The sequence below is a fragment of the Pistacia vera genome, unplaced genomic scaffold (assembly GCF_008641045.1).
Source record: "Pistacia vera cultivar Batoury unplaced genomic scaffold, PisVer_v2 Contig121, whole genome shotgun sequence".
Lineage (NCBI taxonomy): Eukaryota > Viridiplantae > Streptophyta > Magnoliopsida > Sapindales > Anacardiaceae > Pistacia > Pistacia vera.
This window is the reverse complement of record NW_022195260.1, coordinates 836,766-858,545: the sequence shown is the minus strand read 5'-3', so window position 1 is coordinate 858,545 and position 21,780 is coordinate 836,766. Positions and strand designations below refer to the sequence as shown.

The 21,780-nt window shown below is 34.4% G+C and overlaps 2 protein-coding genes across 5 annotated transcripts; both read right to left on the bottom strand.

Moving 5' to 3' along the window:
• Window positions 1–3,315: 3,315 nt before the first annotated feature.
• LOC116113013 (protein IMPAIRED IN BABA-INDUCED STERILITY 1) lies at window positions 3,316–10,231 on the bottom strand. Of its 2 annotated transcripts, none has more exons than XM_031399143.1 (9): window positions 9,313–10,231; window positions 8,517–8,801; window positions 8,005–8,322; window positions 7,028–7,255; window positions 6,670–6,767; window positions 5,899–5,992; window positions 5,285–5,818; window positions 4,175–4,307; window positions 3,316–3,812 (listed from the first exon to the last, which is right to left on the bottom strand). In XM_031399143.1, exons 1-9 carry the CDS (start codon window positions 9,703–9,705, stop codon window positions 3,793–3,795), a joined length of 2,103 nt encoding a protein of 700 aa, XP_031255003.1. In that variant the 5' UTR covers window positions 9,706–10,231; the 3' UTR covers window positions 3,316–3,792. The 2 variants fall into 2 exon arrangements, with proteins under 2 accessions (XP_031255003.1, XP_031255006.1); XM_031399146.1 differs by having other exon boundaries at window positions 5,905–5,992; window positions 9,313–10,228.
• Window positions 10,232–17,949: 7,718 nt separating this feature from the next.
• LOC116113714 lies at window positions 17,950–21,444 on the bottom strand. 3 transcript variants are annotated; one of them, XR_004125461.1, is made up of 3 exons: window positions 20,547–20,674; window positions 19,953–20,005; window positions 17,950–18,298 (listed from the first exon to the last, which is right to left on the bottom strand). XR_004125461.1 is itself a non-coding variant. In XM_031399878.1 (3 exons), the coding sequence occupies exons 1-3, from the start codon at window positions 21,347–21,349 to the stop codon at window positions 18,141–18,143; spliced, it is 519 nt and encodes a 172-aa protein (XP_031255738.1). In that variant the 5' UTR covers window positions 21,350–21,444; the 3' UTR covers window positions 17,950–18,140. The 3 variants fall into 3 exon arrangements, 1 of the variants encoding a protein (XP_031255738.1); XM_031399878.1 differs by lacking the exon at window positions 19,953–20,005 and adding an exon at window positions 21,112–21,444 and having other exon boundaries at window positions 20,547–20,669; XR_004125462.1 differs by lacking the exons at window positions 19,953–20,005; window positions 20,547–20,674 and adding an exon at window positions 19,821–19,945.
• Between the last annotated feature and the right edge of the window lie 336 nt (window positions 21,445–21,780).

Here is a 21,780-nt window from a genome sequence, read left to right as displayed (position 1 = left end):
ACCCCTTAAATTTATTAATTTAATTAAACACTCCTAGAAAAAAGTTTAAAAATTAAAAAAAACACCCCTATCCACCCATAGTTGCCAGATTCCGGCAACCACCGTCGGTGGTTGTTGGAATCTGTCACAACGGCGTAAAAACGACCGGAATTGGCAAGTAATTCGCCGATCTGGCCTTTTTCGGTCAGATCCACAGTAGATATGGCCGAAAAATGCCAGATTTGGCCATCACTGACAGCGACAGCCATATCTTTGGCCATCGCTGATGGCCAATCTAGCCGTTTGCGACCGTCGACAGCTAGATCTGACATTTTCTGACTAGATCCGTGGTAGATCTGGCCGGAAACGGCCATATCGACGCACGATCGGTCAGATCCGACCGATCTGTGTCGTAACACCATTTTTCGGCCAGATTCCAACGATGGTGGCCAGAATCTGGCACCATGGGTGGGTGGGGGTGTTTTTGTCATTTTATAAAATTTTTATATATTTGGGTGTTTAGTAAATTAGCAAACTTAGGAGATTTTTTTGTTAATTTTTAAATTTTATCTCGTAGTATTTATCATATTCAATTATCCAATATTATTCCGAAAATCTTATTCAAAATAACAAAAAAAAAAACACACCGATATTTTTATTGTTGTGAAAAGGATGTTTTCTAGTTGAATCTGACGAAGTAAAAAAGATTAACCGGTTAATGGCGGTAAAAGTTGTCGGTCACAATCACAATTCACACACATGTTATTTTCCTTTCTCTTTAATCAAAAAATAATAAATAAATAAATCAAATCACGTGTCTTGCTCTGAACTACAGTTAAACTAAAGCCAGCCAGCAACTGAAGCAATCGCTGAGCGTGGCGGTTTGACCACATAATTAAATAGTAATTATTAATCCTTAAACAACTTGTTAATTAGGTTATAAGAAATCTGTTGCTTAGATCATCTCTCATGTGGATCCACGTGGGCAGCACTCGTGACGTCAGTCAGCAAGATCAACGGCCGATGATTGTCTAAAATTATGATAAGTGGGGTCCACTCCATGCATGCCCGTCATGTGCATTGCAGGTGATTGATGGGGGAGATGATGAGTAGATTTCAATTGGAATGATTTGGTTGTTAAAAAGTAATGATGGCTCCCAGCCCTACACTTGCTTTTCATGGGGACACACACACTAACCTTATGTTTCAAATTTCTGAGAGGGTGAGTAATCTTTCATTCCTAAATATGCAAATTCTTCAACACTTCATAAACTATCCAATTTAAGGTAAATTTTATTCAACTTTTCAAAAAAAAAAAAAAAAATATATATATATATAATATTACATTTACGCTTACAAAATTCTATACAAAATTATTTATACAAATTATTGTGACTTTATTATTTAATATACATATATTAAATTGATTATTTTTATATTAATTCATCCAACTAAGATGGATATAATTTTTTTTTTTTTTTTGTTAATCAGAAACTTGCACATACTTTAATTATCTTCATAATTCATTGAATATCTTCAGTTTAAATGGTCAGATAAGTTACAATGTGGTAAATGGTCTCAATATTTGAATCAAGAATTAGGAAGAGAGCAAACCTCCCTAACCCTTTAGAGTTTTTAGAGGGATATAGTATGTTTAGTTATCTATAAGAGATGATTAAGTTTCAAGCCTTTCAATAATTTTAAAAATTTTAAATTTCTTCTTAAAATACCAAAAACCCAATTAAAAATATTAATTTTTTTTTTATATAAAATTATCCAACCGTTTTAAAGTAATAATACTACACGTAAAAAGAAATCTTATAAAAATTTATATACACTGTCATATCATTTTGTATAAAAATATTTGTATTATTATTTATAAGACATTTAATGGAATACAAAATTCGCTTGACATTTGATGTAAGGATCTCTCGTGAGTGAATAAAATTAACCCATTTAATAATAATGAAATCCATATGATTTATATGGTAAAAGTTCTTAAAATTACTCATTAGTTACAAAGTATATGCAAAGTAAATAGAAACGAGATCACACCATCCTTTCTAATTACTGCTCAATTTGACAACTGATTTGATAATCCCATCCGTTTGACCCTTTCATTTAAACTTTTAATTATTCATTCATAAAATTTACCTACACAGATAAGATAATCAAAAAAAAAAAAAAAAACAAAACCTTGAATGTACTAGAGGCGCTTTGGCCCATTGGTCCCTTCCCTCCCTCTTTATCAATATAATTGATGGATCCCTTCTACCGAAATACCCTTGTTCGCATTGCGAGAACTTGCCACAATCTGTCTACATTCATGTTGCCCTACCATGAAATTAAATCAATTATAACCTGTTATTTTTCTGGGCGTCCTGAGTAATGAAATAGACTGATATTGATTGGGATTATCTTTTTCTTAATCAAAACTTGGAAAAACTCAACCTTTTGTACATAATATGTGTCATTTGGTTGCCTTTTATCAATGATAATAATGGTAATTGACAAATGATTCTCAACATTACAGGCCACGCGACAAGGCCGGAAAAAGCAAGTCCAAGATTGCGGTTGCCATCACTGGGTGAAGACACACACATATGTGTTAAAGTAATTTTGGATATTTAGTTAAAGATTCGCGTTTAGGTATTTAGTCTATCAAATCCGAAAAGTTTTGAATGAAACGAGGTATGTGACATAATGAAGAACAATTATTGGTGTTTGAATATGAATGTATGTATATTATTATCAGTGTTTAATTGGATCCATCAAACATGTTTTGATGATTTACACCGAAACTTAAATTAAAGAACATTATCAATGTTTATGTATAATGTTTAAGTGGATCCATCAAACAAGCTCTAGTTGATTAAGATTGCTAACTTCTTTTTTATAATCTAAACAATTATCCAGTTAAGGTGCATGCAAACTGATTTGGACATTCCGATCACCAAAAAAAAAAAAAAAAAAAAAAAAAACAATTATCCATGTTTGAATATGAATGTGAATATCTATATATATATGTTATAGCATTCAATTGGATCCATAAAACAGGCTCTTGATAATTAATACTACAACTCCTTTTTTTTTTTTTTTTTTTTATAATCCAGTAATCCTTTGCACTTATTTAGCAAGATGAGTTTGAAAATTGAAACTGATGTCCCCATCAAAACCTACCATTTTTGGGAAATAGAAAACAATAACCTTTAACCACGCATTCATATATCCATAAGAGGGCTCGAATCCCGAATCTTATGAAAGCAAATCACAAGTTGACAGTGCAACTCTTAACTTAGCATTTCAAAAATCGTGGTTTGCTGCAAATAAGCATAGAACTTGTCTGATGAAGCATTGCTAAGGGTAGGAGGCGAACGAAAGCCGATACAAGATGTCTTATAAAACACAAGCATATATATACATGATCACTCTCGGGATCAATTGCCTCTGATCTATACAATGCAGGGAGGGATACAACACCGATCTAAGTCGGAAAAAGAATAGGGAAGAAGATACTAATCAGAGGAAAAAACAATCAACCAAAATTGAACTACATATTCATGTCGCTGACCAATCCTTCTATCTTTCCTTTTCTCTATGCCTCAAGTAATCATAGATTCTCCCTTCCCAGTCTGGTGTTTGTGCATCTACAAAATTGATGAGCATTTTCTCTGATATTTCATTTGTGCGATTGCAGGGTCTGGCAGCATAATAAACTTGGTCCTCTTTAACAGTTTAAGATTCTTCGCATCTGGTTTCCCGTCTCAGGTCTCTTCTATTCTCGATATACCTAAAGCCGAGTACATACTCCAATCACTTTCCACCTTTTTTACCTGCAATCAAAAAGTTCAAACTATTAGTCATGTTGGTCATGATCATTATCTGACTGTTTGTAGTGTGAAGTTACAGGAAGCTGTGCATATGCAAGTCCGTAAGTATAAGTATTTATTCACTATCGGTGTACTGTAGTAGTAATGACTACTGTCCCAATCTAACTTGAACTGATTCCCACTTAAATCACAACAACCGAGTACTATTGAAAGTTATAATTGAAAATAATGACACATCCAATATATTGTCCCCTCCACAATCAATAATTTCTTCATTATTCACTTGATTTTTCTGTTTGTACCGAAATCATTGCATGTTTTTAGTAATAAATCTAGAGGACCACAAAGTACTGTTGTCACATTACCTCTTTGGAACCAAGACTTTCGAACTGCCTGACGGATGTGGCGCTCGTGTCTTTCTAAGAGTTCATCAATTCTGTTTGACTGAGATAGCAAGGGTCCAGAAAATTCAACCTTGTCCCCTTGATCTTGATAACCCTGCACCAACACCAATATTAATACACTAGATTGGGTAAATTAACGAATATTGAAATGAAATTGACATTCATTAATTTAATATTTTCAGCCTCCACAACTATATAAAAAGATTGAGAAAAAAGAGCAAAATCATCATCATTGAGTCCTGTTGTGGAAACCATGATCATTTATCATCATCATTGTTTCCTGTAACTATTTATTTTTGAAAACTGCACATGCTACCTGTAACTATTTATTTCTTGTCTATTGCCAAAGTTTAAGAAAATTTACAGAAGATTTATTCCAGTAGTTTTCACTTCTGAAAGAGCAAAAAAATGTTCCTGTAATCTTGTATTTCATGTTGTCACCGTTTTTACACAAAATAGCCATCAACTCCATCACCATGCTAACATCACTAACCTCCTCCCAGCTCCAATGCTTCAACCGCCATCCATATACTGCGACATCCAATACAACTATTACCACCATCCTGTTTGTCATAACCCAACTTTGTGTACTCCCAAGCTGTAGATATCCATTAAGATTATAAAATAGTTCTTTGAATGTTTTGTACCTCTTTTTTATAAGCAGTGATTCTGTTGCTAAACACCAATCTCTCTTCAAAAAATAAGGGGGAAAACAACTACACCCCTTACTTTTAAGTGGCTTTAATACTCAGCAGTTACTTCAATAATACTAAACAATAATAATAAATATTAGAAAAATATCAATTTATGAAGCTTTACTCATCTCCTAAAGTACTAATCCATAAACATATATTAGTTTTCACTGTATCAAGGTTTGATATTTTGATGATATTTCAATTGTTTCCAGAATTTCTATTAATTAAAAACAATTTCAGAATAATGACATGTTACACTATTCTTCATAAAAACATTGCAAACAAGGTTAACTCATTTTAAACAAAAATTGAAATCAGTGTTAGATGTAAAAAACAAATTTGACATCATTTCAAGATCTAATATTTACAAACGTACCAAATTATTTCTCTTGGATGCCATTTCCTCTCTTTGGTAAAGTGCCAACGATAGTTCCTGTGAATGGTATCCATCAGAAGCATCAAAAGAATCTGGACGCTCAAACTGGCTCCATTGTTTAAGCATAGAAAGCTTGGAAATCTCATATTCATGGCCTCTAGTATCATTACGACCACCATATAAAATATCTCCATTATCGTGCTTTTTTGAATCACAATTATTTCTTGCATGCAATGCAGCAGAAGGCTCCAATGCATTCATAATATGAGTTCTTGAGATAGATCTACAGTGAGATCTTATGGATGCATCATCTTTTCGTCTTTTTGCCCAGGCAAACCCACTAGATGTAGAAACTTGTAAGGGACCAGAGTAGGGAATGTCTCCATGAGATGCATTCTTTACATGGGAAGCCTCTTCCCGCTCATCAACCGATGGCTTACGGTTACGGACTTCCCCACCTAACATCACATCTTTCAGAATATGCACATTATTGACATTAGTTTTTTGAGCAGAATGAGTTTGGGCTGCCACATCCTGCAAGTTGAAATAAGTTGATCAATGACAATTAGATTCCTTGGTATGCAAAGAATAGATGAATATCTGCAGACAGATACACAGACCTCCACTGGTGCCAATTTACTTATTCCATGGGATTTTCGTGTTGGTTTTCTTGTTTCAGTTCCACGAACTCTCCCACTGTTCTTTTTCCTGAAATATCAGTGCAAAATATCAGCACAGTTTGAAAGAGCAAAATTCACTATTTGTGGAATAAATGAAGAATAAAACTCAATAGGATCAACATTTTGGGAATTCCACCCAAATATGTGTATCAGAACCTAGACAGGAATACATAAATTCATAATGTATGCATATACCAATATCTAGGTGGTAAATTTTTTACATTTACAAAAAGAGAATAAGAAATCATTCCTTAGTTTCACATAAGGTTTGAGTAGTTCAGTGTCCTTAATTGTATTTCTCTTGACAACAGTTGCTAAATTTGCGTTCAAAATATTGCCTTATTGTCAATTTCTAGATGATTGTGGAGATCATGTCAGCTTGTAAATTCAATTTTTATGATGATGTCTAAAGCAAAATGGATTCATCAGACATTCATGTATTTTCTTTTTGTCTTCAAATACCCTAAAATTAACTCAATGTAACAACCGGTGGCATATTAACCTAACACCATCTCCTTTTCCATAACAATGGGGTGGGTATATGGTAGTCAGTTCTATATTGCTTTGGCGCACAAGATGATATGTCAGACTGGATATCATGATTACTGGTATGGAGTGGCTCCCAATACATCAATATGTTTTTCATCTGTCATACAGGCATCATAAAAAATATTATATAAAACCAAAGAACAGAGAAATCCTCACCTCCGTGCCTCCTCACGATTTTTTGCATCAATCTCTTTGTTAGGTGGATATATAGGCAAACTCGACGGATCACATGCATAAGGCTTTGTAGTGAAATACTGAAAATTTTAGGTAGAGAATTTTGTGTTAGAAATATGGCAGCAATGCAAAATACAAGGAATTTCAATGAACTTGCTAAAAGTAAAAAGAAAGAGAAATATTTAGAGAGTGGGGGAAAAATGCTCATGTCTGATAGATAAGAATTGCAAAACCTACATATAAACTGCTCCACAGTATAATGGCAATGTAAAATTGAAGTAGACAGGATAGATTTACTTTCATGCATGCCAAAGGAATCAGTATAGTCTGGGGAGCCCACCTCAGATGTAAGAGCAGCAGAGGCAGTTGCACGCTTGTATGGCTCCACAGAAAGTAAGGTTTCAATCAGGTTCACGGAGGTCGTTGGCAAATCTTTAAAGGTCTCCCGAAGACAACTTTCATAAGGTTGTTGCGGTTTGAATAGAGTTGCATGAGGAAGTCTAGATTTTTTCCAGTAATCATCTGGTGGAGACCCACAAAGCTTGAAAATTTTATGTAGTTGTTCGACCTGTGGGTGGAACAAAATCATTCCATTTAACACCGGAACTTGAAATGAATTTAAGCACAATTAGAGCAGATTACCCATATTAACATAAAAAATTATGAACATAAGTGCAAAATCAAATAAGTGCAAAATCAACTTATGTAACCACTTGAAGACATGCATGTCATACCATTTCATTAAAAATCATAAAGTTTTAATACAAGCATCAAGCAAGTTACCTTCTTGACACATGCTTTTTCAACATCTTAAATTAATACTGGACAATCACAAGCTGCCTAATTGCAACAGTTAATGTGTACAATGAATAATTTTCACCATAATACCATGTTTTAATATGAAAGATTTACTCCCTCTCAAGTATAACACATTCTGCCAATAACGTGGAAAAGGTCACAGCAATATCATCATCTGACTACGGAAAATTGTGGCACCCAGCTACTCATGAGAAATTTGATCAACAGTGGGCTCTGAGAATTATAGTAATTCTCCTTGTTATGATAGGTCATTTTTCCTTTGAGATGTCTGAGAACACACTTTTCGACCTTTTTTACATTCCTGTACTAGATTCCCTTTGGTGAATTTCCATTTTTAGGAGGTAACAGATTTAATTCAATAATATAAGTAATTTCTGCCAAAATTATATTGTTTTCATGAAAAGTCTGTATCCTTAAATTATTAGACTTCATTTCTAACCAATTAACTGACTAAGATGGTTAACGATGAAAAATTGTGTACTTTCATAAGGGGATTACCTCCGTCCTCCCTTGAAGGATAGGTTTCCCGGACAGAAGTTCAGCAAATACACATCCAACACTCCAAAGATCCACAGATGCTCCATAATCATTGGATCCCAGCAAAAGTTCGGGAGGACGGTACCATAAAGTCACAACACGACTGGTTAAGGGTTGCCTGTGATTGGAGGTACAGAAGTTTGCCAATCCAAAATCAGCCACCTTCAAGATTCCTTCATTATTTACCAGGAGATTTGATCCTTTAATGTCACGATGCATAACACCCCGTGAGTGACAATGCTCGAGTCCAGATAATAACTGCTTCATGTAGCATTTGATCTACAAAACAAAATCAATCTTAACCTCCAATATAGACTAAAACAAGAAATTAACTCACTGGTGCGACATCGGCACCAGATCATCTATTCAGTATCCCTTCGGTATTCTAACAACCCATCCTCTCCTCCATTTTACACAGTAAACAAAGCATCAAATTCAGTGAAAGCTCATCCATAAAAGCAAAGCAAACAAACCTGTGACTCACTGAACTTGATGTCAGGGCAGGATAAAAGCCCAGTAATATCATGTTCCATGTATTCGAATACAAGGTATATACTACACGATAATCGGGAAGTGATTAATCCTTCCAACTTAATAATGTTTGGATGGTCAAGTCGGCGTAGGATCATTATCTCTCTTGCCATAAAGCGAACACTCTCAGGCTCAAAATTGTCAAACCTCACCTTCTTCAAGGCAACAATCTTCCCAGTTTCAAGGTCTCGTGCTCGGAACACACTACTATATGTACCTTGTCCAATCTGTCAAAACAAATGAAATTGAAAATACATAAAAATTGCCAGAATTTCTTGAAACCCACCAAATTCATTACTTGACTTAAGAAAATGAGCCAAAGTCAAATGCATTAGCAGCATTGATGAGCAGAAAAGTCACGTAAATGATACCAAATGATCTGTAAATTGTTCCTTTTAACAACTAGACAATTCCGAAACTAGAGTACCAAAAAATCCAACCTTTTATTTGAAATTCATTGAATTACTAATGAACTAACTGAAATATCAGATTAATAATATACTAAAGTAGTTCTATGGAAAAGATGGTTCATTATGGTCCCAAAGCATCCTTAATACAAAGTGAAATTCTTTCATCAACTGAACACAAAAACAGAACAGAACAAAACAAAACAAGTTACTAAAAACCAACAAAATGACAAATAAAAACCAATATTTTTTTCATTTATTTCTAATGCAATTAAAACAAAACTATAAAAAAGTTATGAACTTTGACTATAAGAGACGTTAAAACGACCACCTTTTCTAATTTCTCGAAGGCGTCCGCCCGAAGTGGGACCCAACCCTGGATGGCTTCGCCGGCTACGGCGCTGAGCCAAGCCGGCCAGCCAGCCGCCACCTGTTCACCTTCGATATACTTGTGCAAATTCCCAAGCCTAAAACTCAGTGACTCGCTGTTCGAACTCGCCCGACCCGACTCACCCAACTCGCTCCCTCCACAACTCACTACCCCTCCACCACCACCAAACTCCCCCTTGCTCTTTCTGATACTATTACCACTACCCCTAACGCTCCTACCACTGCCCACCCGGATCCGACCCGAATTATCCCCGCACCCGTCCCCTCGTAACCCGCCCGACAGGTCTAGCGCCGGCGTCACCGACACCGCCTGCTTCGAGCTCACGCAACCCATCGAAAAAAAACCAAAATCACCGAACCATCCGATTCCGGCGGTTCACTCGGCCGGAAAAAAGAATAAAGATCCGGCCGGGTTAAGAATCCGGGTCAAAACGAAAGTGGGAGTTTGAAGAAGCAGCTTAAAAGGTGGAGAGTAGTTGTAAAGAAAAGGAGGCTAAAAATAGAGAGAATCGTTAATGGGAATGAAGGGTTTTAATTTATATATATATACATATAAATATAAAAAAGGAAAAAGAAAAAGAAGAAGAAGAAGCCGCTAAAGAATAGAAAGGAATGTTGAGTTTAGTGTGAGAGGAGTGAGTGTTTATGAAGCGGCAATTACGGAGGATGGAATGACGATAAGGAAGGGTCTAATGGGGTTGGCTGCGTTGCGTGGAGCGTGCATGGCACACTAACAGAAACCACCGGAATCAACGGGGAGATAAATTTTGTAATTTGTATAGTAATGTGGTTGATATGGAGAAGGGATGTGTAAAAAGTGTATTTATTGTTTTTGTTTTTGTTCGTGTTGTCAAACAATCAATCTGTAAACTGGGTTTTGGTTTGTATTTTGAATTCAAAATTTCATTCTTGAAATACGCAAGTTAGACGTATAAATGTATTGATGATGGGGAGACATAAGAAATAATGAAGTGGTGGCAGTTGATATTGGGTGGGTTGGTATTGACAAATGGGGATTTTGTTTTTGTAATAATTTTGAATTTCACATTTTTTTTTTAAATAGTAAAAGAATAAAAAAATCTAATATGAGTTTCTGAACTTGAGCCTTTGACATTAGGTCACTGAAGGAAGACATTTATCTAAAAATAATTCAGATATCAAATTAACATTATTTTATATTTACTGGCATTTTCAGTTCTCATTTCTGACACTTGACCTTCTTCACTTACAATTTTGGTATGGTCCTTGAGTTGATTGGACTTTTTTTCCAGTCTATTAAAAAATAAATCCATTATAATAAATCTATATTTTAAGTGTGAAATACCTTAAATCTAATGCAGCTTTACCCACCTATAAATAAGTGAATATAGATTGAGCTTTCCTTGAAATGGGCACTTTGTTTTAGATCTTGGGATCCTTTAAATACTTTTGAGTTTTCAAACTTAATTATGCCGGTTGGGAAGGGGAAGAGGCCAATTGGGTAATGGGACCATTCATGTCTCAATTTGATTAACCACACCTTTAAAACATATACTAAGACAGTGGTGACAGTCAAAGTTGAGCTCAATTTAATTTATATATGCATTTTCTTGAATGCCCACATCATCAATATTCTTTCTTATTTTAGGAGATTTGCTTCATCTTTGTCCTTAATGCATGAGTTGTCACAACTCATGCATACTAAATTATAACTGTATTATTATATTATATGGTTTTTAAAGAGTGAAGAATATTTTGTTAAATTTATGAAATTAACTACCTTTGGGTAGTCGAGTTATTCGATAAGAACTTTTGGGTGTATTACTCAAGAGGTCTTGAGTTCGAGCCTCTCCTTTGGTACTAATAGGGATAGCCACTAAAGTTTTTACCTGACCTCTAGTTCAAGGCCCTGAAGGATTAGTTGAGATGCGTGTAAACTAGTTCAGACACCACGATCATCCAAAAAAAAAAAAAATTATGAAATTGCATATAATGCTACTAATATCAACATAATGATATAATGAGTGAATAGAGAAGATAAATTTTGAAACAATGAAATGATATTAGGAAAAAACAAAAAAAACAAAAAAAAGGGTTTAAAGTGAGATGTTGATTTATCAACTAAAAACATTGATTAATTGTTAATAAATACTTGAACAACAAATATTATAAGGTTGAATGATGTTAGAGCATTTGGGTATCAAATGTGCTTTTTTTAAAAGCACTTTTGCATGTGATGTGTTGTGTCACCCCCACTACTATTACTGTGGTATATATGTTAAGCTATAATTGCTGCCTCCCATCATCCAATAAACATCCTTTTACTAGTACTAAAACCACTCAATTGCACTCATCCACAAATATATATCATTACAATAAACATCCTTTCAATATTTTTAATTAAATATGCCTTCCAAAAGTGCTTTTACAACATTTATATGATAATTGATTTTTTTTTTTTTTCACATATGAAATATATTTAGTAAATCTAAACAACATTACAAGAGGGATAAGATAGTAGAGCTCTTTATTGTTTTCCCTTTTCCTTTTTTTGTGCTACTTTTTCTTTTTCTTTTTTTATTTTATTATTCAACTTCAATTAAAAAAAAAAAAAAAACCATTAAAAGAAGAGCTCCAATAATTTAAGATATTAAACCAAAAAAGAGCAAAGTTGAGGCTATTATAGAAGAAGTAGGTTTGGATCCATGCATATATAAATATATTCTTTAATGTAAGAGACAAAAGGGGTGTTTGAGTTTTAAATAAAATAATTAATGGGTTTGGTTTTTACAACTTGTGGATGGAGCTAACATTTAAAACACTATAAATATGAAATATGCTTAAATTCCTACCAAAACCAAGATGGCCCCAATTAAATAGAGAGAAATTGAGAGGAGTGGGGTAAGTCAAAGGTAGGTCTAGTGCTGTTTTTTTTTAATCATTTCACAACAACTTTACTCATCAATCATCACACCAACACATCATTGTTTTAAATCTTTGTTTAGTTGGTGAAAGCATTTATTTTGCATTCATGCCAATCCATGTATAAGTCTTGAATTCTCGTAATTTAGTATAAATGTTTTATGTAAAGGACAAGTGCATGAAACTTAAAAAAAAAAAGAGTTGAGTTCTAAAAGAGTATATACATAATGAACTCTTAATAAATATTTTATTTACTAGTATAATAAGTATACTTAGAGTAGACGAAATGACAAGTTTTCACTCTTGGTTTCATAATTTTTAGATTCCCACATTTAAATCAACACTGTTAGCATTTTTAGGTTGTAACACAAGTGCATAATAGGTTATTATTGTACTGTTCTTGACAAATAAATAATTAAATTACTTCTGAATTCTCAAATTAGTACAATTGGAAAAATAATCAACTTACTATTAAATTTATTTCAATAATACCCTCTTTTTCAACCTTGGCATCATCCCATCTCCAACCACCAAACCATTGTCATTTCCACCACCACCACCTAACCATGGTCGAACCCCATTTCTCCTACCTGGGTTTTTGTGTTCGCGCGACTGCGCTCAAGTTGCCCCCATCTTCAACAACTCTCTGCATCACTTGCTGAACCAAGGGGGATAAACCAAGACTCCTCTCAAACTCCTCCTCAGTAAGTAAACGGTTTGCACTTTGAACTCACTTCACGAAGTCCCCCCAGCATACCATCCAACAAATATATAGATGAAGATGCGATGATTAGATTATTATTTTTATTTAAACAGTAGAATTACAAGAAATTAGGCGAGGTCCTCGCCACTGGATATTGCAAATACAGAAACAAATTACTCTTGTCTATTTTTAAAACTACATAACCCATAAATTACAAACAAAGCATTCGTATCTATTGCCACTAAATCCAGCTGCAGTTACCAACTTGCCAATGCCATGAATTCATGTTGTTTGCTCCTTCATGGATTTTGAGTCATCATAACCACCTCAATTTGGGAAACTCCCTTTGACGCAACTTTTGTCTCAGCCATTACAGGAAGTATTCCTTCCACAACTATTAGCTTTCCATCTTCTGGAATACTTTTGTAATAATTCTTCAATAACTTGAAGCAATGTTCATCACTCTAATCATGAAGTATCTGTTAGAATTGAGAGAGGAGTTTGATACCAAGTCATAATTGAGAGGGCAAAAGAGGTAATTAAAGAGAGTCGGAGTATGTCCAAGAGATATCTAGGAGAGGGCAAGAGAGGCAATTGAAGAGAGTTGGAGTGTGCTTAAGAGATATCTTGGAGAGGGCAAAAGAGGCAATTGAAGAGAGTCGGAGTATTCTCAACAGATATCTTTGAGAGGTCAAGAAAGACAATTGAAGAGAGCCGGAATATGTCTAAGAGATATTTTTGAGAGGGCAAGAATTGTATTCAATTGAATTGAATTGTTTGTATTGAGTTGTTGTGAATTGTATTGAGTATATACAACTCATTTATACAAAAGTGTGATAGCTATTTGGGGTCGTTTGAATCGAGTTAATATTAGATAACTGAATTAATATTTTTTAAATTGAGCAAATGATGATGTTTGGTTAGTTTGTAAAAAATTATTTCTGGAATATTTTATGACAAACAGTAGCATTTGAGGGGTAAATTTCCGGTAATCTTGATACAGGGGGGGGGGGGTGTGGTTGGGGTTGTTATTAAAACTTACCCTGGTATTACAATTTTTTTTCCCATGTTGCCCCTAAACAGTTGAGCATTTGGTCCAAATTAACTTTATATTTGTTAATATTTACAAATCACTCATGCAGACACTTTTGTCCTCGCTTTTTAAATTTTTCGGACGACATTGCCCTTATTATTATCATTATTTACAGAAATGTCATTATACCCAGAACTAGCCACCACCGGCAGCCACTGTCAACCGCCGTTAGAGGCTACCACAAGTGGCCATAATGGCGTACGACCGACCGTATATGGCCGGTCGTGCACCGGTGAGGCTTTTTTCTGACCATGGATCACAAATCCATGGTTGGAAAAAGCCAGATTTGGTTGTTTCACGACCAAGGATGTGGCCATGAAACAGCAACTGATTTAGCTATGAAACAGTTAGGTCTTTGGCCGTGAAACGGCCGATGTTTCACGGCCAGATATTTGGCACTGTCGGCGTCACAGCCATATTTGTGCCACTGCCAGCGGTGGTGGCTAGCTGCCGGCAATGGCTTGAGGTGGGTAGGGGTGTTTTTGTTAAGTTTAAAACATTTTTAGTTGTTAGAGTGTTTTTGCTAAATCTGAAAAGTAGGGGGTTAAAAGAAATTATTCAAAAAATAATAATAAAAAATATTGTTATATTAATATTTAAAAAGGAGGGCAATTTAGTAATCTATATAACATACCCACCATTTATCCTCCCAACCAAACATATTATTCAACAATTTATTCGAACCAACTAAACACATTTTCTAAACATTCCCAGTAATCTTCAAGGTGATCTTTTATTTCGTTAATATAATTTCCCGCTCTAATAAAACATTATATGATTCAAACGCCCCCTTAAGGATATAAAATATTACAATAATGATGCAATTTCTACAATAAAGGAAAGAAAATAATATCTAAAATACAATAGGAGTGAGAATACTATCACATATTCTTATTCCATATTTGCATGTCAACACTCACGCTCAAGTTTGTGATTTGTATAAGTCATACCCTTCAAGCTTGCATAGTAGACGCGAGTGTTGTCTGCCATTAGATGTAGAACAAGTAGTACTGGAGGAGGAAGGAACAACAAGAGTCACTGGGGAAGATATTGGACAACAATTCAATAACTAAGGATAGTAGTAAGTGCTAAAAATGATTAAATATGCATTGGGAAAATTCCCAGGAAACACTGGAGGGGTCACAAACAGTCTCACTTAAAACCCAGACTCTTTAAACATTTATCGTTTTGTTCACAGAATTTTCCTAAACATGCATATATTCATATAAATAGCTACTCACTGTCTTAAACTTGGATGCTCTGATACCAAGTTAGAATTGAGAGAGGAGCTGTGAACCATGTCATAATTGATAGGGCCAGAGAGGCAATTGAGGAGAATCGGAGTATGCTCGAGAGATATGTTTGAGACGACAAGAATTGTATTCAATTGAATTGAATTGTTTGTATCGAGTTGTTGTAAATTGTATTGAGTATACACAACCTATTTATACAAAAGTGTGATAACTATGTAAGGATATAAAATATTACAATAATGATACAATCTCTATAATAAAGGGAAGAAAATAATATCTAAAATACAATAAGAATGAGAATAATGTCACATATCCTCATTCCATATTCGCATGTCAACAGTATCTACTGTCAAATTTCATTTCCATTAATTACAAGAATAGTCATTTCATTAATGAATAAAATACAATAACAAATGTTCCCTACTGATTATTGTTGATATTTGATTGTTGTTGTATGTAATTACCTGATCGCTGACGACTCCCTATCATTTCCAACCTTCCCACAGCCAACCCGCCTACCACTGTTTGACAAAATTTCTCACCCAAAGGCACCACCCAGCCACTTTACCCTTTGAGAAGTGGGGGATTATTTTGAAATTTTTATTTTTATTTTAGATTTAATACAATGCAAATGACCATTTTATCCTTTGATTGTTACGTTAAACGATTTTCTGTAAATTTAAAGGTGGGAATATAGAATTTATGAAATCAGGGGTGGGAACTTGTCATTTAGCTAAACCTTGGGTGGACCCGTTATGGGTAAAGGAAAGTGTAAATTTATGCAATTTAAAACAAATAATATCTATTATAGGATTTATGAATTTGGATAGAAGAATGTTAAAAGTAATGAACTCTCAATAAAAATCTTGTTAACTAAGAGGAGTTTATTAATAATTAAGATGGTAGTATCAATAAGAAGATAATTTAAAGGCAAGGCATAGAGATTCTTCAACACACACTAGTGTTTGTCTACCATTTATGCTTATTGAAAATGATTAACATAATAGCATGCACCCTCCAATATAAAACGTTTGATTGTCCAATCTTTCTTGTCTTCTTGTACTTATATGAGTTGGGTCAATGGAAGCTAATAAAATCAATTTTCTCTTAAGAAAATTATGTATGCCAGCTTGCCCTGCTATTATTGTTTATCATTACTATCATTTCTCCCCAATATCCTGAAAATGAGATTTGAAGAAAGGGACACTATCACTACCTAAAATAAAGAGACCAACAAATTTTTTCAAGGCCTATATCTACCACTTTGTCAAATTTCTCAAACCTTTTTCTTAATCAAAATGAAAATCATGAGATAAGAGTATGGGAACCCCACCCCCACAATGTCTACACTTTTCAGTATAGTATTAGTTGGTTGAAGTGGGAATGCTCTTGCTCTTCTATTTAACACCCACTTGTATAAATGATTTTTCTCATGTAATGTATGTAAACTTTTCTTTAATTACACGATGGATACTAGGAAAGAGGTAATACTATATTTATAATCCAATTTCACAAACTTTCTCTTACAATTTCGATATGATAACTCGTAATTGATCAGCTCACAAATGGATCTCGTCTGCTCACTATGAGTCCAGTATTTTTAATTATAAACTAACCAATTGTGAACTATCACGTTGGGATTGTGATAAAAAATTTATAAGATTGGATTGTAACCGGATGTTTATCTCTAGGAAAGAATCACACAACATTTCCTTAATAAAATAACAAAATCTCTTAATTTATATGATGGGATCTTATTGATTTAATGTATAAAATAACAAATTATAGACTTAAATTAAGTCAAGGAATAACCAATACCCACCATCTAATCTCAAAGACAAGACAACCATGATTCTTGAGATGACAAGTGCCCAACCAACAAATTGGTCGGTAGCATCCCAAGAAGCTGCGGTCAATTTGATATGGTATTCTGATTAAAAATGTTAATTCATGTGTATGGGTATATGACTTTTGAGGCTCTTCTGGAATGTGAAAGTGAGACTCAGCTCAGCTCATCTAAATTCAGCTTTCAAAGGAAAAAAACTTTGAAGATCCCATCCAACAATTTTGACATTTTCTCACAACTGTCTCCTTTCAGTGGTAAAATAACCCATTTAGACATCTAGATATGACATGATCCTCAACTGTCTTCTTCCGATCAACCTACTACTTTCATTTCTGTTCCATCATTGGACCACTTATTCTGGTGTTTATGGATGACTTTAAAAATCGAAATTTTACGGCAAGTATGAAGATCTTTTTCAGAATTAAGTAGAGAAGGGGCAGCGTGAAGACTACTTTCGTGTCAGCAAGACAAGACTCCAATTTTACCAGCTAAGCCATGACAGCAGTGAACAAGAATTCATGAGTCTACAGGTCAATTGCGTGCCAAAAATGCTGTTTATCTGAAGGGCAACTATCATATTTTAGTGTACCAGGCAATAGATGCTTTTGGGTGTAGTTTATTTTCCCAGAAACACAAGTGTTTTAGAATTCAGATTCAATTTGGTGAAGTCCCCCTGAATCGTAAAAGTTTATGATCGCAAATTGTGCTAAGTCTGCTGATAAATTCAGGTGATCCTAAGGGAAACACATTAATATTAAATTTTAATGAATTAAAAAGCCAGGATTCGAACCAAATCTTATAACAATTGATCAAATGGTATAGGGGAGATTCATTGATAGCTAACACAATACCAATTAAAATGTCTATCAAAATGTCATGCACACTGTGTGCAAGACTCTAAATTCAAAATTCAGAAATAACTACACTTAGCTTTTGCAAAGAATGCCGCAACAGAATATACTATTCTTTTTTGTTACAACGATTCACCATCTTGTGGCAATTTGCATGCAGCTAAGGGATCTTTCGGCTTGTATTTTCCAAGCATTTCCGCCACAGTTTTGCAACGGCACTGATTTCCTGGCCGGATCACATCCCCATAAACAGCCATCTCAATTATGTCAAGTTCCTTATCTGCAATTGGAAAAACAAGTGCTATAAAACAAGGTAATGAAGACTTGGTACATAACAGGACATTACTTAAGCGAGAATTTTGAGGCAAGGCAAGAGGAGAGAGCCTGGAACCATATTCCCCGCAATGTATTGAATAAATTAAAACGATTTGAGCCATTCATGAAGGGTCTTAATTGCGATCCATGGGACCAAAGATAGATGGATGGCGATCTTATCACTTTGGAAAGCAGTCACAATTTCAGGGGATAAGGGCCACCCAAATGATGGCACGGATTATTGTTGGTCTTAGTTCAAAATATCTTAGCCAAATTAATGACTAGTCAAGCTATCTATCAAACTGATAAAGCCATATATACTAATTACTAACTCAAGCCAAATTATTACTGCAATGACTATTGAAAACGCTAATTAACCCCTTGTTTGATTACTGAGGTATGCACGTGTTATGTTAAATAAGGTCACATTCATCCTGTAACCAAGTTCACTGTTTTATTCATGCATGAAACAAAAAACAATCACACATATCCTAGCAAAGAAAGACTTTCTCTGACACAACATTCACGGAACTGAATTCCTAACCAAAGTTGTAGAGAGTCAATTTCAGCTCTGATTGTGTTTTGGATGTGGGTACAGAATGCAAGATTCAAGATTGTGGATGTGGTAGAAGATGCTCCTAGTTCCAAGATTAGTCTCTTATCTGTATAGTTGGTATCCTAAAGCATATTACATCTTAACATCAGCACTTGCCTGATATCTGGAGGAGACCTAATTCAATAATCCTTGTACTAGTAACGATGAAAGAAAGAAAGAAACAAAAAGCATGTTTAATTTCAAGAATGGTTGGATATGACAATATTTTCCATTAATTTTTAGTTATGGATAGCCTGAAGCTCATATTTCATGTATGTTCATAAATGGGGATGGCGAAGAGTAAGTTCTGCCCTTGAGTCCTCCAACTATAGGATGCATGACATATCAACCTAACGATTTAAAGAAAAACAAAATTAGGGAATAGAATTCTCTGCTCCACCAACTATGATGCAGCCAATTTTTGGAACTGAAAGAGTTCTCTGCACCACTAACTATGACGCAGCCAATTTTTAGGGTCATTTTGGGTTCATTTTCATAACCATAAAGGCATGATGTATAACTACTGAAATCTACAAGGAAGTATACAACATTGTTAAATACTTATTTTATATCTGAATTATGCAGAGTATCCTAACACATAAGAGCAAGATACAGACTTTTTTCTATTATTCCAAAAAATGTGCACAATATAGACTCCAAAAAGTTAAAAACAAATAAAAAAAAAGTGCAAGCAAGAAGCCCAACCAAGGAATAAGAATATGCCCCAAATAAATTCAGAGAACAAAATCCAGGCTACCCTTTCGAACAATCCCAGTAGAGGAAGATCCTACTGAAATAATTACAAGTATTAATCCTCTATGAACCACAAAAGTAAATTATAAAGTAATAGAAATACATTGAATTCAAGAAAGACATTTAAAAATAGAGAGACCTGGACTTTGGCCCTGGAATTGATTGCAATCATACCAAACATATAATAACAGGATCGAGTGGATCTTTGCTTGACCTGTCCCATGTTATAGTGTTACAATAAGAAATTATCCATGGACAGAACAGAAAATACCATTGCAATCTTGGGCAGCGATTTTTTATATCAGAACCTTCCACATATATTGACTGCAATGATTAGGAAAAAACATGCAACTTTTAGAAGCCATACTACAAAAACCCCTGTAATCTCACAAATTTTTCCTTGCTAAATCACTCATAAATTACTAGAGCTGTTCACATCGTATAGTAAGCTGAAGATGAGTAATAGACAATGAGATGATTTCAGGTGGCTAATAATTTTGGAATAAGATCATCATCAGCATTCAGCACCTTCTTAAGACACAATAACCTTGTCAATACTGCAAACCAAGTTATTCCAGTTTTATACCCCAATCCCAGAAACATGTCAAAGAGTACATGATTTAAGATGTTTATCGTAATTATTACTCTCTCACAGAAACTCAGGGGGGCCAGCTAATCTCATGTGTTAACGCAGCACAATGATAAATGCTTGAACCTGAATTATATGTGTTTTCAGATTCACATATAACTTTACTTGTCCATTATGAACAGAAAATGAAAGTGAAACAACATAAACCATATCAACATGTCAAACAAAACACAACACATTGGTGAAACTGAAGAAAAGTGAACAAGGCAAAGATACCAGTAAATTTAACGTCGCAAGAGTAACCTTGCAGCTGAGTTTTATCTACCACCTCTTTGTCAGATTTAAACCTGTTCACCCTAGTTTGAAGAATCTGACAATTATTCACCGTAGATTCCCCACCTATAATGCAACCCGAAATCACAATCAACCTCAAAACCAAATTTCAGAATAAAATAATCATATCCCTTCGCTACCATTACTAAGAAAACCAACTAAAATGAAACAAAATAACAATTGCAGTCTTATTTCACACGTTAAAATTTTACAACATTGAAAGTCTCACATCAAGTAAGCCACATTATTCAATCAAACCCAGTTTAGCTATCACTTGCTTTTAACCTTCAATTAATAAAACAAGATAACATTTTAAACCCCAAGTTTGCTCCTTATCCCCACAATTTCTGCTCAAAATCCAGCCGAACATAATCTAGACTCTTAATATATTGAAAACCCACAAAACCATTAAAGAATGAACCACAAAATGCTAACTTTGAAACTAAAATATAAGTTGAAGTCACTCAATAAAGAACCCAGAAACAGAAAACCCTAAATAGTGAGTAACCTTTAGAGAAGGGAACGATGTGATCGTACTGAAAGCAGAGGCAGCCATGGCAGTTACAGAAGCGCTTGCAGACTATGTTATCAGCAGCATCTTTGCGCCACCTCTCTGGGTGTCGACCCGGAACCGTAGGGGCGTTTTCCCAACACTTGCTCTTGGTTTTGGAGTCAAAGAATCTCGGCCTGTCATCACGGTTGTTATTGCTTCGAGAACGCTGAGGCGAGGAAGATGAAGAATTCATTTTTCTGAATTATGTCTAATTACTCGTACTGTTGCCACAACAATGGTCAATGAAATTCGTCAACTTTGTGTCTTTACGTTGAAAATCTAAATTATAATTTGATTAAAAATAAAAATTTGGATCGGGACGAAACTATTTAGGCCGTATGTCTGGTTTTTTTTTTTTAATAAATACTAAATTTAGGAGTACATTTTAAATTTTTTCACATAAAAAGCAATTCTTATAGTTTTATAAAAATATGGTTGGTAGTTGTTTATAAATTTGTTTTACGTTTTGTGAAAATATTAAAAAAGGAAATCAACTCACATTATATATTTTAGAATTTGAAAAAATGTTTATTTGATATTTTTATCTAAAATCAATATTCTATAAATAATTTAGAATTGAAAGCAATAGATATACGTTCAGCATGACATAACACATTTTAAATG